This window comes from Nipponia nippon, unplaced genomic scaffold, assembly GCF_047370975.1.
Source record: "Nipponia nippon isolate SJK-2023a ecotype South Korea unplaced genomic scaffold, ASM4737097v1 scaffold_35, whole genome shotgun sequence".
Taxonomy (NCBI): Eukaryota; Metazoa; Chordata; class Aves; order Pelecaniformes; family Threskiornithidae; genus Nipponia; species Nipponia nippon.
Window position 1 is genome coordinate 1559683 of NW_028262353.1, and position 15365 is coordinate 1575047.

The window sequence follows — 15365 nt, forward strand, 5'->3', positions numbered from 1 at the left end:
CCACCACCATCTGCCCAACATGGCAAAACACCGCCTGGATTCTGCCAGAGCAGCAGCCCAAAAGCTTTAGCTGGTCTGAAGTACGCACGGTTAACAAGGGAAGATTTAAACTAAAAGGTTTCAAGCTTCTCAGGGTAGCTGCTGGCAGGGAGCAAAACACAGGGATTAAAGAGGTCACTAAATCCACTCAGGCTTTAGGTTTGTCAGAGCGACGCCGTGCGTGGTGGATGTGCCGAGCGAAGGCTTTGCTGCCATCGGGCAAAAGACGCGCCAGTCAAGCCCAGCTGTTTCCAGCACACCAGCCCACGAGCGGAAGGAGACCCGTCACCTCGTAACTCACGGCGCGAGAGCCCAGCAATTTACCTACGGCTGCGCTATGCCGGTGGCGCTCGTTACGGAGGCGTGCTGGAAGCTGACTCTGGATACCTTTCTTATTTTTGAGTCCCACGTCTCCTCCCCTCCCTCATCCTGCTGACTGTTACAGGGAAGCTGAGCAAAGAACAGGAAAGATAGTACTGCCTACAAAAAGATTTTTTTTTTTTTTTTTTTTTAATTTTAGAAGAACCATATTCATGTTTCTGCAGAGGTCCAGGTAGGTAAGCCTTTGCCCAGTGCATCTTTCACCCAAACACCTGATTCTACATGCTACAAATTTGAGCGTTAGATATGGTATTAAGTTCCTTTTTAAAATGATCCTGGAGAGCAGCCAGAATCAGCATTCCCCACCTCTGACACAGCCTTGAGATGACTTCTCTGCTGCTGGCCTGTCCCTTGGGGCTCAGCCAGACCACAGGAGAGAGCTGACTTTGTGCACAATGTGTACAAAGAAAATACTGGAAGGTGTGGGGTACCGGCTGGGAGGTACGTAGGGACTTCTGCCACAAAGAAAGGCTCACCTCTCCCTCTCTCTTTGAGGCGCAGAGCAGTGCAAAAGGAGCTGGCTTTCACACAGCAGGGCTCTTTGCCACACACATCTGGGGCACCCACCTGAAGCAAGCTGGTGATGCACTCACGAGGACAAGATGTCGGGGTGCTGCATCCATGCGGTATGAACCCACAGCTCTGGAGGGCCCAGGACCTCCTCCCCGCCTGAGAGCTCCCCTGGACTTTGGGGCAACGCAAAGAGTGGATCTAGGCCTGCTGTGTGTAAGGACACGGAGTTCTTTCGCCTCGCCACCAGACACAGGGACGCCCAGGGAAGTTACAGAAAGACTAGATTGACATCATTAGCCAAACTTTAAATGGTTGAGTAAAAGCAATTAGGAAAAACCCCTACTGCAGACAGACAAACCAAGCAGCACTGGGTGGGTTCCTTCTCCACCTCTCGTACATCTCTTGCATGTACCACGCCTTTGGGGGGCAAGTCGAACATCCAGCACCTTCAGACAGGACTGAAGTCCAAGCATTAGAAGTCACTGAGGATACTGATGTCTGCAAACTCATTCCTGTACCGGTAAGCGTACAAACTGAGCAGGAAGGCCCATTTCAAGGAGATGAAGCTCCAGACGCACGACAGGTAGTAGCTTCTGGGATCAGTCAGGGCTAGGAGAGAAAAGAATACAGATACATTTAAAAATCCCATTTATCCCTCATGCAGTCTGGCCAGGAAGAACCCAACTCAGCCCACCCGCTCCTGGGAGCTTTTCAGCCTGCATCTAAAGATCTTGTTCTGCGAGCAAGGCTTAATCAGTGCCAATTCCCAGCTCTCTTGACTCAGATTGTAAAACAGCTTTTCCTCGTGTCTCCAAGAAAGGTGGTGATGAAAAATATTTGGTTTTCTTTTTACGTTTGTATTTCTAACGATTGCGTATGAGTGTTTTCACACCCTTCCACTAGGCTGAAGCACTCGAATCTCCACGGGGAGTGTATTTAAGCTAAGCCAAGGGCTTTTGGTGGGTTATGACCCCAACACAGCTTGCCCCCTACCATGAGTACAACAACAACAGGACTCTTAGTGGCCATCAGCCCAAATGCAGCAAGCAACAAACATGGACAACTTCTAAAAAAAACAAACCCCAAACTTTCTCTCTTTGGTCTACTGCCAAGCAAATACTGGGAGTAATTACATGAATCCTCCTCAGACGATGTTAAATATTTTATAGTAACGCAGCTTTATATGCTGACTAAGCGTAGAAGGCATTTTCACCCCGCTGACTCGTGTTTGGTTTTCAATATCCTCACCCACCTGCTGTATGAGTGCTGAAGAGACAACGTTTAAGAGTGCTCCCTTTATTTGTCATAGAAATAAGTAAATTCCAGTTCCTAGAGGAAACGATGCTGGAAAACGTGGACTGCCTGCCAGCAGCCCTATAGCCCAGGCTATCGAGGCAGCTATCAAATATCAGAAGATGCCCTAAAGGCGTGGCACTCATCGGGCAGCAGAATTACTCTTGTCTCATCAAGATATCGCAGCAGAACAGTGACATGCAATGGCATTCTTGCAGCCCCTCCCCAGAAGTCTCTCAGCACCTCTCAGAAGAGATGGCAGGACCACCCCCAGATTCACACCCCAGCTCTGCAGGCTCTTCCATTCCTTCAAATCCAATCCCAGTAATCCCAGCATCGCTAGTCATTTCTCCCAGTTGCCTACTGCAACAAAGTACTTACACTGGTGCTTGGTGATGGCCAGAACAAGGAATGTGCAGAATCCCACCACTGAGAGAGCTGAGAAGAGGATCCCGATGAAGAGGAAGAACCTCAGCCCTTTTAACCAGGTCCTCCAGTAATCCTGCACATACATCACATGCGTGATTAGGGCCCAGAGCGCCAGAACACCTGCTCAATTAGACAGCAAGGGGAATCAGTACCGTGCATCACACTGCAACACAGAAAGGTGTCTAATAAATATACATCTCATCAAACCCCGCCCCGAAACGCCAAGGCACACTAACGCTTCACGGCCACGTCTCCCGCAAAGAGAGGGGAATATCAGAATAACTGGCTGCCTGTGCAAGCATCGCTCTCCCCGACCACCCCAGACCCCCTGCTTTTGCACAGGCTTTAAGACAGAGACCCCGATCGCAGGCTGGCACAGAAAGGACTCCATTCATTGAATGGATTCCCCCGAATAACTTGTTCGTTTTCCTGTTTTGGATAGACCCATTTAACGCATACCCAGTGCAGTTTTATTTAATTCTCCATACAGCTTTCAGGGCGTGACACGTAGCAAGCCAAGCGCTTGGCAAGGATTAGTGCACCTTTTCACAAGGCCAGGCAGCCCCTTCTACATACGGAGACAACGATGCACAGCACTGCTACGTAACCACTGATTTTAGACGCCTAAACCAAGATATGCAGGACCTGTTCAGTACTCGGCATTTCACATCACGTCTTTTAGCTCCAACGTATCTCTAGTTAGCTTCATAAAGAGCCCATTTATACAAATCCCCTCCAAACACTTCAAATGTTTCAAGTAAAGGGGTGTAGAAGTTCAGCTCCCAGACGATTTGTACATACAATTCCCACTTACAGCAAAGCACGCTCACCGTGTTTAAGGTGGCCGAAATCTAACTCTCTACTTTTGGGTCTGGCCCAAAACGTCTGGATTACGTAACCAGGCAAATATCTGAGCACCTACAGTTTATACATATATATATATTTTTTTTAAGAACAGCCAAATTCACTATGGCTTTAATAGGAACAGCGAAAGGCATTTCCCTAAGCTTAGGTGACTAGTCCATAAGCAAGTTTCAACTCCCTTCTCAAAAGGGAGGAAACAGGAGGGAAAAAGGGATGAAAGCATCCAAATAACAGCTGTAAAAAGCTTCTGATATAGGGAAAAACAACGCATTCTTCCCTAATCTTGTTCTAAAACCTGCTACCTTTTCACCGCACTTCAGAAAAGAAATTAGAGGAGACACTCAATCTAAGACCTGCCCGTTCACGTGCTTAAAGCCTGTCAAAGCTTTCATAACCCGCCAAAACAAGGCTGCCTGTCACTCCCCATTATACAATCCCAGCTACAAGCAGCATCACCAACTCCTATTATAGCAAGCCGTTCCAATGGTTAAGTCGCGGCGCTGAAGAGTATGACTAAATCCCCTTAAGCCGCTAACTCAACCTATAGTTAGCGCCGCTTTACAGACTTAAAACATTTGACTCATTTTGGCAAAGACCTCTGCGGCACTTCTGAAATTTGAACCTCCAGTGGTGCAACTAACTGGCTTGTATTTCTCCTTCACTGCCACCTCCTCTCCAGATTTTATTTTCAGGGCAGCAGGGGAAAAAGAAATAATTAAAAAAAAAAAATGACACCACTGCTAAAATACCAGGCTGCTTTATATGGTATCCTGCAATAACACAGACCTCCCTCTGCGGCTACTTCTCAACATCAAAGGAAGCGAAAACCAGCCTTGCCCACTAAAAGATAAACATTTTAATGCTAAGGACAGCCACAAGCCTTGCCAGAGCTCATTTGTTACTGGATACAGTCATTATACACAAAGCTTCCCAAGGCTTAGAAGAATGTATTACAGCACAGAGGAAAACAACTGCGTCAAAACCGACAGACGAGCGCAGCCGAGAGTCGCCCCGCAAACCCTCTGCACTTGCTTTTCAGCTCCCAAGCAGCTTCCAGCTCGTTTCTAGCAGCTTTTCTGACCTCGCTGGACACACGGACAACGGATGCACTGCAGGTGCACGGCCAATGAAGCTGAATACACACGAAGTCAGTTCCAGGATAGATGAAAGAACCCTGGCAATGCTTTTTGCCTCCTCAGTGTCTTGGGATAGGGCAGAGAAAGTTAAAATACCCTCCACGGTGGCCCCCAAAAGAGGTGGGTGGAAAAAGGACAACCTTCAAAAGAAAAACCCCATAAAAGCGAAAGCAAAAGCACTCAGGGTGAACTAAAAAGCCAGGGGTAAAGTGCTGATATCCACAGCAGATGGAGCTCAGACTTTTTATCACAGCAAACAGGGAAGGCAGAATGAGTCCATTCCTTCATCTGGTCGGACTCACGGTACCTAAGCAGTATCTAAGCAGGTTTTCAGGCTCCAGGCAGTCAGGATCTTAATTCCGAGACTCTCATCAAGTACATATACTGCCTTTCCATAACTGATTCCACACAGGCCACCACTACGCACGTGTGCTAGAGATCACAAAGCTGGCAGAAGATATTTTGGAGTTCTGCAGATGCAAAAGACCGTAATTGCATTGGCAATGCTTTTCAAGCAGCCTGCCACGGGATTTGGTGGAAAAGCCTATCACTCAGCTTGCTAAATCACCACTTCCTCGACTTTAAGCTCGTGCTCGAGCAAGTTCAACCCACATTTAAAAAAAAAAAAAAATGGGGAACTTGGGTTTTTCAGTCAGCAAAACAAGCTGCTTCCCCCCAGGCGCTTTCAGATGACTTGGCACAATTTATTGGAACTGCTGAGTCAAGTTGCTGGTGTTTCCACGCCAAAGCTGCCGCTGATGCTCTGAGAGGTCTCTGCGGGGAGAGCAGAGGCAGCGCGTGAGCTGTGACTTGATCTTCCCCCCACGGCCAGGCCTGACCCTGCACCTTCCCCTGACCCTAAAGCCTGACACAGCACTTGAAGGAGCTGTTTGACGAACTGTTGCGTTTGGTTAACTCTTAACATCTAGAGTAACTGCCTCATACATGACTAAGCAAAAAAAAACCCAAAAACCTCATGACAACTTCACCACGCGCTGAAGGACCGAGTCTGGTCACAGGGTCAATAAACAGAGGGTGTCCTTTTACAGGCAGCTCTGCCAACCTCATGTTCGTTACCACGTGAAATAGAGGGGAAACGAGTCTCCTCCAGCTCCACCCGTAGGTTTGCCTCCTTTCCCTTATACCCCTACAGCACTCGGATCCTTTGGTGAGGCTATCCAGCTTGCAAAGCAGTCTATTTTTCTTGTTCCTTTTCTTTTTTCCCCTAAAATGGCAGAAAAGCATTCCAACAAGTTAAATCAGCTGACAACACTGGCTGAAAAACATCAACGCTGGCATAAAAAACGTTGGCAGTAGGCATTCAGGGACAGGTAGGAGAAACGGGAACAGGATTTGCTTTTTCAATTGCTTCATTTGCTCACCCTGAGCTTGTGAGATCATACCCAGGTGGGCACCCGAACCCCACCAGCCCTGCTCAAAACTCGGGAACAGCCACAAAAGAAAGCAAAACCACCGTCCAGATGCTGACAACCGCATGGGAATAGAAGGGGCATCCCGAGTGGGATGAAGGTACGTTACCAGCAGGGCATGGCAAACCAAGCTCAGAGCCTGAACACACGCGGAAAACAATCAATCCTTGCAGGGAATCTCATTTAAGCAGAGTCTATTGCTAAATATAGTTATCACTAACCAAACGCTTAAATACATGAAAACATGTACCTTTGCTAAAAAGCCTTCTTTAAACTAACTGCTTATCAACATATGGCATTCAGCAGGGGAAAAAACCCACTATTTCTAACTCCAGAGGAAAAGTGTCCATGAATGCTGGAACGGAGCATTTGATTCATGTTTAATTCAACTGAAACTGGGTTCAGGAAAAGAAAAATCACCTCCTGGTCACGAATATACATAAGCTAAGTGGTGAGAAGATCCAATTAGCTGTACTGATTTACAGAAAAGAATGTCATTAGCACACAGAGAAACTAAAACCATACCAGTATTTGTAATTAATGTGAAATCTCTCACTTTGCAGACCTTGAGAGCAAAAGGTTTGCAGGTTTAATACAAACCCATTAGCTACACGTAGGTAATAGAAGAACAGCTAGCTCACAGCTGTACAACTGAAACAGGTTTTACTGGAATAGGAAATAAAAATTATGTCTCATTTAAAGTCTGGAATGATTAACTGCAAGACCTCCCGTTTTTCACCTCAAGCGATTCCCCCAAATCCCCTCCTTCTCCCCAGCCGCAGTCGTATTCTCCAGCGGAATCCCACTTTGCACAGAAGCAAAACCTGAACCTGCAGACGTAGCCCTGGAGCAGCAGCGATGGCTGTCAGCTCCAGTTACATCGCCCGCTTAAAATAACATCAAAAAAAATCTTGCAACCGTTTCAGAGAAACATTTGTCTTGGTGGATTTACCCCACACATCATGGTTAGAATGACCCTAAAATAAGAGCCGCTCAGTAAGACACAATCAAGGGATTTCCGACACAGAGCAATGGAAAAGTTACCTCTAAATCAAAAACTAATTATCCCAAGTACACAAAGCTCCAGGAAAAGGAAACTGGCCGATCAAACAACCAGGAGTGCATTTGAAACAACAGTGACCGAGGCAGTTTTTTTAAACAGAAGTTAACAGGTATTTTGACAAGACAAATTCATATTTAAAACAGAAAAACTTCCAGCATACTTGGAACAAGTTTAAATAAATTCTAAAAGGCAGGTTCAAAAGCAGGCTCGCCCTCAGTCTGTAACTGGTACAGAAAAACACTAACATCTAAATATTTTGATAAGCCCATCCCAAAGTTTGGCACACTTTAGCTCAAGTGAAACAAAACTTTCCCTTTCTCCAAACATAAAAACAAAAACTGTGACAAACAAAAGGTTTTCTCAGCCCCCTGCTCATCACTGACCGATTCTTCGGTCCCAGCAAAACAAGTTGCATTGTTGATGGGGAAGAACAGCACAGCTGCCTTCCCCGAGGTCAGCGCAGCCGGGGGCCAAACGTGTCAGGCCACGTTGGCAAGCCGCGGGAGGACACGGTGTCCAACACTGATGGGCCTCACAGATTCTAGGAAAAAACAACAAATGTGCAACGGAGGCCAAAAAACCAAGCAAACATACACACGGAAGCTATTCTGCAACGAGCGCTCTTATTCCAGCCTTCTGAAGCTCAAAACGCGTGCTGACGCTGGCAGACAAAGATGATGGCAAAGAAAATGACAATAAAAATGAAAAACAAGATTAAAAACTACTTGCACAGTCCTGGAAAATATAAAGTCTACGGTGACCGATTACAAGACTTTTTTTCAGAGCGCTTACAAAGCCTTCAGCCATTTTCCATCTAAACAATCTTTTTCACGCTCTATTGCTCTAGCTGGAGCATTGGAAATGCCCACTCTAAAAGGAGCCTGAGCTTTGCCAACCTCAGTTCATTTTGCCATTTCTAAGTTTTGAAAATTTTGCCTTGTCTGGTTGATTCCCTGAAAGGGTAAAATGTTTTCTTCCGGGAGCTAAAGCCAAGCTAGCTCAGCCTCAGCTGGTTTTGGAAGAGGTTAAAAATGGGTTTTCTTGAACAGCTCGTCTGCCAAAATAGCTGGGGATCAACACTGAAATATTTTAGGAAAACAGCTCTCGAAGGAGAGGAGTCTTCGGAGTATTCTAGTGAAAACTGGTTTTCACTTGGCAAAATTTCCCTCTGGACACATGCAATCGAGTGCTTTACTATTCCAGGCCGTTTCGGTTCGGAGGAAAGCAGATTGGGCCGCACACGTGCGAGAAGCAAAACCTGGCGTCTCGGCTTGTTGTTCAGCACCGAGGCGCTCTGCTCAGCCATTTTCAGAAGCAGGAAACAAGATTTACAGATTTCAGATGCTCTGTGCCTCTACCATTCACGTTTAAGACGAAACCACCATCACAGTTTCCAGCACATCAGCAGCACTTACGAGGGACTCATTCTCTCCTCGCAACTTAATTAAATTATGATTAAGCATAAGCCACGCGCAGTCTTTTCTGCATTTTCTTTCAGCGTGCTTTCCTTCCCTTTTCTCCGTTTCTTAAGACGATGGACTAAAGCAGTCACGAGCCAAACCTTAATCAAACAATATGTAGTATTTTATATGCAAATCCAAGCATTTAAGAATGCTTTACTCCATAGCTGCAACGCTTTTTGGCCATGCTATTCCAGCCCTGGAGAGGGAACAAGCCAATTTGCATAAATTTATCTAGTATATGCAAGTTAGATTAGTTATCAGAGTCTTCAGAGAATCACTGCTTCTGTATGCAACAGATACTGTGTTCAGCATAAACGCGCTTCTACTACTTTCACTTATCAGATATTTTTAAAGTGTCAGAAAAGTACATTTTGTGTTTCATCTTCTTTGCAGCTGCTTTAATATCTGGTCCACATTATATTCGCAAAGCACAAGCTTTTTATTTTGCCAGAAATATCCGAGCAGCTTGGAAACAGCCAATAAAGTCTCTTTGGAGCAGAAAAAAAAGGAGAAGATACATACACAAGAACATTAAAAGCCACTCAGGAAAGGGCTGGATACATCCTGAAAACATTTAATTGCTTTCTTCTCTTTTAAACTGCCTCTGGCAGAATGAAAACATCAGAGTTGCTTAGAGATTCATGGCCTACTTAAAAAAAAAAAATTAATTTAAGGCAGCGAGGGGAGAAGGTCAAACATACAAACAAGCAGTAAATTATAAAAGGCACTGTGACTAGCTCAAAATTAAACAGCAAACCACCGAGACAGCTAGCATTAACTGAGGAATGACTTTCTGGGTCCTGTGATTAGTCGATTAAGTTGCTGCCCCTCAGGTTATCAGAACCGCTCGATGGGGTGTTTCTGCTTCAAACAAGGATACGATACACCACGGCTGTATCTGATTTAAGATGATCCCCAAATTCCCAAGTATGCATGCCCAGAGGCATATTTCAGATTTTGAGGATTAGTGAGTTGATTTTACTAGGCATTGTGGGGGGGGTTTATTATTACGAAAGCCAACCGGAAAGACTGGAAAGACAGTTTGCTCAGCACCTTAAATTACATGCTTCTGGTTTCATAACTAGAGGTAACAGAGGGCTCTAGTTACAGACTCATCAGTACGTGGCAATTTTCCCTCCACAGCACTTTAATACTGCACCTTGGAGTAAATAAATATCTAAGTCTTTAAATTATAAGAAATGTATCAGAGCGAGTAAGTTAGTACAAGCAGCAGTGGAGGGCAGATTTCAGTGCAAAATGTAGCAGGAAAGGTTCTCTAGAAGATAAGCAAAAGATAAATAAACTGATTACAAAGAGAAAGATCTAGATTCCTAACGAGACAGGAATCAGTAGGACTTCTTACAGAGAGGAAGCCCATGGATAAACATCCTAAAACACACGTCCCTGACAAACCAAAGGCACATCAACAAAAGCTGCACAGGCTGCAATCCATCTCACCAACGCAGGCAAGAGAAAAGCAACGACAAACACACAGGAGGGGACGGGAAAACCAGAAAGATCGTTAAAACTAGATCAACGTGTACAAACACACACTCGCAGAGAAGGCTGGCAGGCAAAGCCGCGGCTTAATCAGAGGCTTATTAACGAGGAACTGCTGCAAAGCTGCCAAATGCACCAGCCTAAACAATTTTCTGCCCCCCACACACGGTGTCAGAGCTCCCAGCTACAACAGCCCAACCTGCAACTCACTCTCAGGTGCTCAGATCACTTTTTAAAGCTTCTGAATAAAAAAGGCACATATGGGCCAAAAAACCCCTGTTTGTGCTAAAGACAGTGAACCCACCCAGCACAGCAAACACACCTCCAGCACAGGGTTTTGACTTCACACCGCCAGCAGCAGCAGCACACACGCTGCGCCCCAGCGCTTGAGCCGTCTCACACGTTTTGGGGGAGAAGCCGTCTTTCTGCATTATCTTATCTTGTACAACGTGCAGAAAGTTGCAACAGGTTTGTTAGTAGACTAAAGGGCACAAAACAATGCCTGACAATTAACTTTGCAATGTCTACACGGCGGAAAATTTCAGAAACTCGCCCACTTCCTTTCCTGCCATTCTCTGCCAGTGGAACTAAGTGCTAGTTAGCATGTTACAATAAAAAACATGATTTAATGAACTACGCCAGAAACAAACCCCGTGAACGCCCTGCTTACCTGAAACTGAAGTATCCACAGTGTCTAACCATAATGCAAACCTCCTACACACCGTGATTTTTTCTTAGAACAATCTTACTTCAGCAAGTAGCCTTAGCTTCAACGCATGGAAAAAAACACGGCTTTTTTTTTTTTTTTTGGCTACTCCTCCACGACTACACAAGCAACCACTTGGCTCTCTACCCATGTGTGCAGTACGTGAAATGTCGATTTGTAAAGGCTAGCAATGAACTGAGGGCATAACTTGACTGTAACATCTGACAGCCGAATGAATTTAAAAGGTCCTCCCCATACACGAGTGGTTTTACGCCCACTCCTGGCCCCTCCGTTGTGGGGATAACAATGTTTGTGAGACAGCACACTGCATATCCTCAGTTGAGGGGTGGGAGCTGAAAATAAAAGTCTCATCTCAAATGTCTGGAGCATATTTCACCTACTGAGACATTGAGGGGGTAAAAAAGCGAAGCAGAAAAAGCAGCCATGAATTTAAGATGACAGGAACCCCCTGAAACAGCTTTGTTCAGCACCAAAACATACATTTCTTAATCTGTTTCTCAGGCTTTGTGATCCTACTGCGACTCTACCTATAGGCATTTCACAGATGTTTGAGAGCAAATTCACACAAATTCACAGAGTCCAACCTAACAAATGACCATCTTTTTAATTTTGTTTCTTGCTTACCTTGCTCCTTGTTATCTTAACTAGCTTGAATTACCTGGTAATTAACCAGCACACAAACCTTCTCCCAGCAGACAATAATCTAAATAACTTCAGCACAGAAAGTACGGGGTGGTTCCTCTCTCTGCTTTCTCACCAAACTCCTCCTAGAATGCGGGCTTCCAAAATTCCTCTGTGAACACAAAGACAGCACATGCACGCAGCATCAAATATCACTTGTTATTTTCTTGCGCATTTCTGGGGCACAACACTCCCAACTTTCCTTGTGCCACCTAGTAAAGCAAGGTGTTGGAAGTGCTCTGCTTAATTCCAATGCCAGCAGGAATTAAAACTTTTTGGAGGGAGAGGAAGCAGAGAGACAATCACAACCCTGCACCTCACAGCTGCTCTGACAGCACAGCAAATACTGAGGTACACGGGAGCACGGGCGTTGCTCACACACCAGAAGGAAGCCAGATTCTTTACAAAGCTTAACTTGACTTTCTACTCTTCTTCCAGGTGGTTACTCCTACTCATGAGTTGCTGAGCTGGCAAACCAAGACAGGACTATGTTCTGCTCCAACCCAGTCATTAACTAAGATCCATAATGGACACAGGCATCTGAATCTCACTGATTTCAGTGGATGTTAAGATGCATTTTACAGCTTCTGGCCTCCACAAGTAGCCGAAACACCTATTTCAGGGCACCTGGCACAGATACGTTCAGCGGGTACAAACATCAGGAAGCTGGAGGTTTTCTTTTCTTTCCTGAAAATACAGCACACAAGTAAATATAGATTGGCAGACCAAAAGTTTACTAGGAAAGTCAGCAAAGCTTTCAACTATAACTGTGAAATAAAATCCTCTTTTCAGTAACAACGCTGGCTAGCGTACGTGGCTTACTCTGACAGCCACATGCAATTTAAGCCTCGAACTTTTAGAAATTTTCCCTCCATAACATTGCGAGTTACACACCACTATTAACTAAAGCTATTCCACCACAAACAGCAAGTTTGCTAGATGGTGTTGCAAAAACCTTCTTGGGACGAATGAGAAGACTAGAACAATTCAGTCTTCACTAGTGAGGTTATAAAATACACGAATTAATTCCCTTTTTCCTAAGGGATGAGCATCAACAGATGCAGGTAACGTGTCCCACAAACCACGGTTTTGCACCTCAAGTTGCAAATACAGCCCGACACTGGCAGCTACAGTCTCCCCAACAGTTTTTATTAAAAGTCGCTCTCTTAAGAGCGCAACAAGTCCTTCCAGGAGGTCAGGAGCTCCTGGGCAGATCACCAAGGCATCACGTGGGGACTTCCCAAAACCCAAGCCCACCCAAGGCCCCAAATCCTATACTAATAGGTATATATAAACCTATTATATGTAATCCTATATAATCCAACATATATCTATGTTGTCACCTACTCTAGCCACCGTACGGAGCGTTTTTCCCCCCAAGCCCAGTTTTGTGAGCTTCGCCACCGACATTCGAAGAAAGCCAACACGAACAACGTGGCGGCAAGGGAACCGCCACGCGCCGGCGGCCTGGCGTCGACGCCGTCCCCGCGCGCCCGCCGCCCAGGCCCCATCTGTTGCCAGGCCAGGCGGCTCGGTGATGTTTGGTGAGGGAAGAGCAGAGACCCGGGGGGGCTCTGGGCTCGCCCGCCCTCCCGGCCGCTTGCTGAGGGGTCCCGGGGCAGCGCCGCTCGCCCCCCGCACCCCAGGGACCACCGAGGCGAAGCCGCCCGCTCCACAGCCCCTCAGCCCCAAGGGAAGGCGCTCCTCGCCCCCACCGCCGCCACCCGCGCACCCCCCCTCAGCGCCCACCGGCGGGCCCCGCTGCGGGAGTTACCTCAGGCGGCGGCGCCCCGGCCCCCCTCCCCGCAGCCCTCCCCTCGCTACCTCGTACCCGAGAGCCCCCCCGCCGCCGCCGTGGCGGGCTGCCGGAAGGCCGGCGCCAGGCTCCAGGTGAAGAAGGCGGAGAGGCCCATGAGGGCGCCGGCCGCCGCGTAGGCCAGGCGGAGGGCGAGCGCCCGGCTCACCGCCATCGGAGCGCTGCTGCGCCGCCGCGCCGCGCCGCCCGCCGACACCCGGCCCCGCCCGCCGCCCCGCCCCGGCCCCGCCCCGCGCCAGCGCGCCCCCTGGCGGCCGGGGGGACCGAGGCGAGGCCCGGGGCGGGGGCGTGGGGACACGGGGAGGACATGGGGGACACAGAGATGGGGACACGGGGGACATGGAGGACACAGAGGTGGGGACTGGGGGGGGACATGGAGGACGGGGGGGGGCGTGGGGACACGGGGGGGACATCGGGGACACGGGGGACATGGACACAGAGGTGGGGACACGGGGGGACATGGGGGACACGGGGGACATGGGGACACGGGGGGACATGGGGGACATGGGGGACACAGAGGTGGGGACACGGGGGGACATGGGGGACAAGGGGGGCGTGGGGACACGGGGGGATATGGGGGACACGGGGGACATGGGGGACACAGAGGTGGGGACACGGGGGGGACACGGGGGACATGGGGGACACAGAGGTGGGGACATGGGGAGGCATGAGGAACACGGGGACACAAAAGAGACAGAGGGGGACATGGGGACACAGGGGACATGAAGGCATGGGGAAGTTGGGGTACAGGAAAATGGGGGGACACAAAAGAGACTTGGAGGGCAGGGGGACACAAGGGGACAGGGGACACAGGGGACATGGAGGCAGGGGGAGGGGGGGGCAGGAGGACATGGGGGGGACAGGAGGGAGACATGGAGGGCATGGGGACACGAGCATAAGGAGACAGGGGGACATGGAGGTGGGGGGGACATGGCGAGCACGGCGGGGGGGACATGGCGAGCACGGCGGGGCAGGGGGGCATGGGGTTAGGTGGGGGACAGAGGAGGCGCGGGGACACGGGGAGGTGGGGAGCACGGGGGCTGGGGACGTTTGCCGCGCGGTTTTCGCTTCCTCTCTCGAGGATTTTTCCTTCTTCAACCAGCACCGTCCTGCCCGCTTGTGGGACTGTGGTTTGGGGACGCCTAATAAACGTTCTTAAGTAGTTTGGGACTTTTCCAGGGGTTTATTTTTCTTTTTTTCCTTTTTTTTTTTTTAACCTTTTTTCTTTTCATGTTCTGAGCTGCCGGCTGGGTTTGGCCGCGCTTAAACCCAGGAGGCAGAAACTTGCAGTGGGGATGGAGACAAGAATGGGCTTTTTCCACCTATTTCCAATCAATTATTAATTGCGCTTATGTAAGCGGCGCGTCGTCTGCCGCTCAAGGACGGCAGGGACGGATGCTCTGCCCGGAGCCTGGAAATCCATTCCTTGCTCTGTTCCAGCTCGTAATGTTTTTTCCTTAATTTTCCGGGTTCAGTCTCTACCAAGACGATCTTTCCAGGCCTGGGAAAGCGCAGTTTGGCTGCCGTGTCCGCACGCAGAGGAGTCCCTGCTCTAGATGGCAGCAGCCTCCTTCCCTTTCAGCCTGAGACATGGCTGAAACAACATCTCCCCTTCCCTCCCTCCCTCTTTATCCAGCAGGGTCTTGAAAACCACCAAGGATGGAGTTTCTCCATCTATCCCACCTCCGATTTCAGCCTCCTGCCACGAACCACCATGGAGAACCTGGCTCCACCTTCTCGATAACCTCCTTGGAGGTGCTCGAGGCTGCTGTTATGTGTCCCCAAAACTTTTCTCTTCCTTGGGTTGAACAAGCCCCATTCCCATGGAGAAGCTCCGGCTTCCAACTGGGCTCCAGCCTCCAACCGTCTTGGTGGCCCTCCGTTGAATTCACTCGAGTTCATTGATGTCTATATATCATATTGGTGGCCCCAAGCTGGACACAGCATCCAGATGTGGTGCAACGAGCTCCGAGTGGAGGGCAACAAGTGACAAACCATCGGAGAATGTGGGGAGGGTGTGGAGGATCCTC

General features: G+C 48.5%; 1 protein-coding gene across 1 annotated transcript; it reads right to left on the bottom strand.

Annotated features, from left to right (window-relative positions):
* Window positions 1-1223: 1223 nt before the first annotated feature.
* Window positions 1224-13539, bottom strand: SLC48A1 (solute carrier family 48 member 1). Its single transcript, XM_087771087.1, has 3 exons — window positions 13351-13539; window positions 2608-2775; window positions 1224-1542 (listed from the first exon to the last, which is right to left on the bottom strand). The coding sequence occupies exons 1-3, from the start codon at window positions 13487-13489 to the stop codon at window positions 1406-1408; spliced, it is 444 nt and encodes a 147-aa protein (XP_087627213.1). The 5' UTR covers window positions 13490-13539; the 3' UTR covers window positions 1224-1405.
* Between the last annotated feature and the right edge of the window lie 1826 nt (window positions 13540-15365).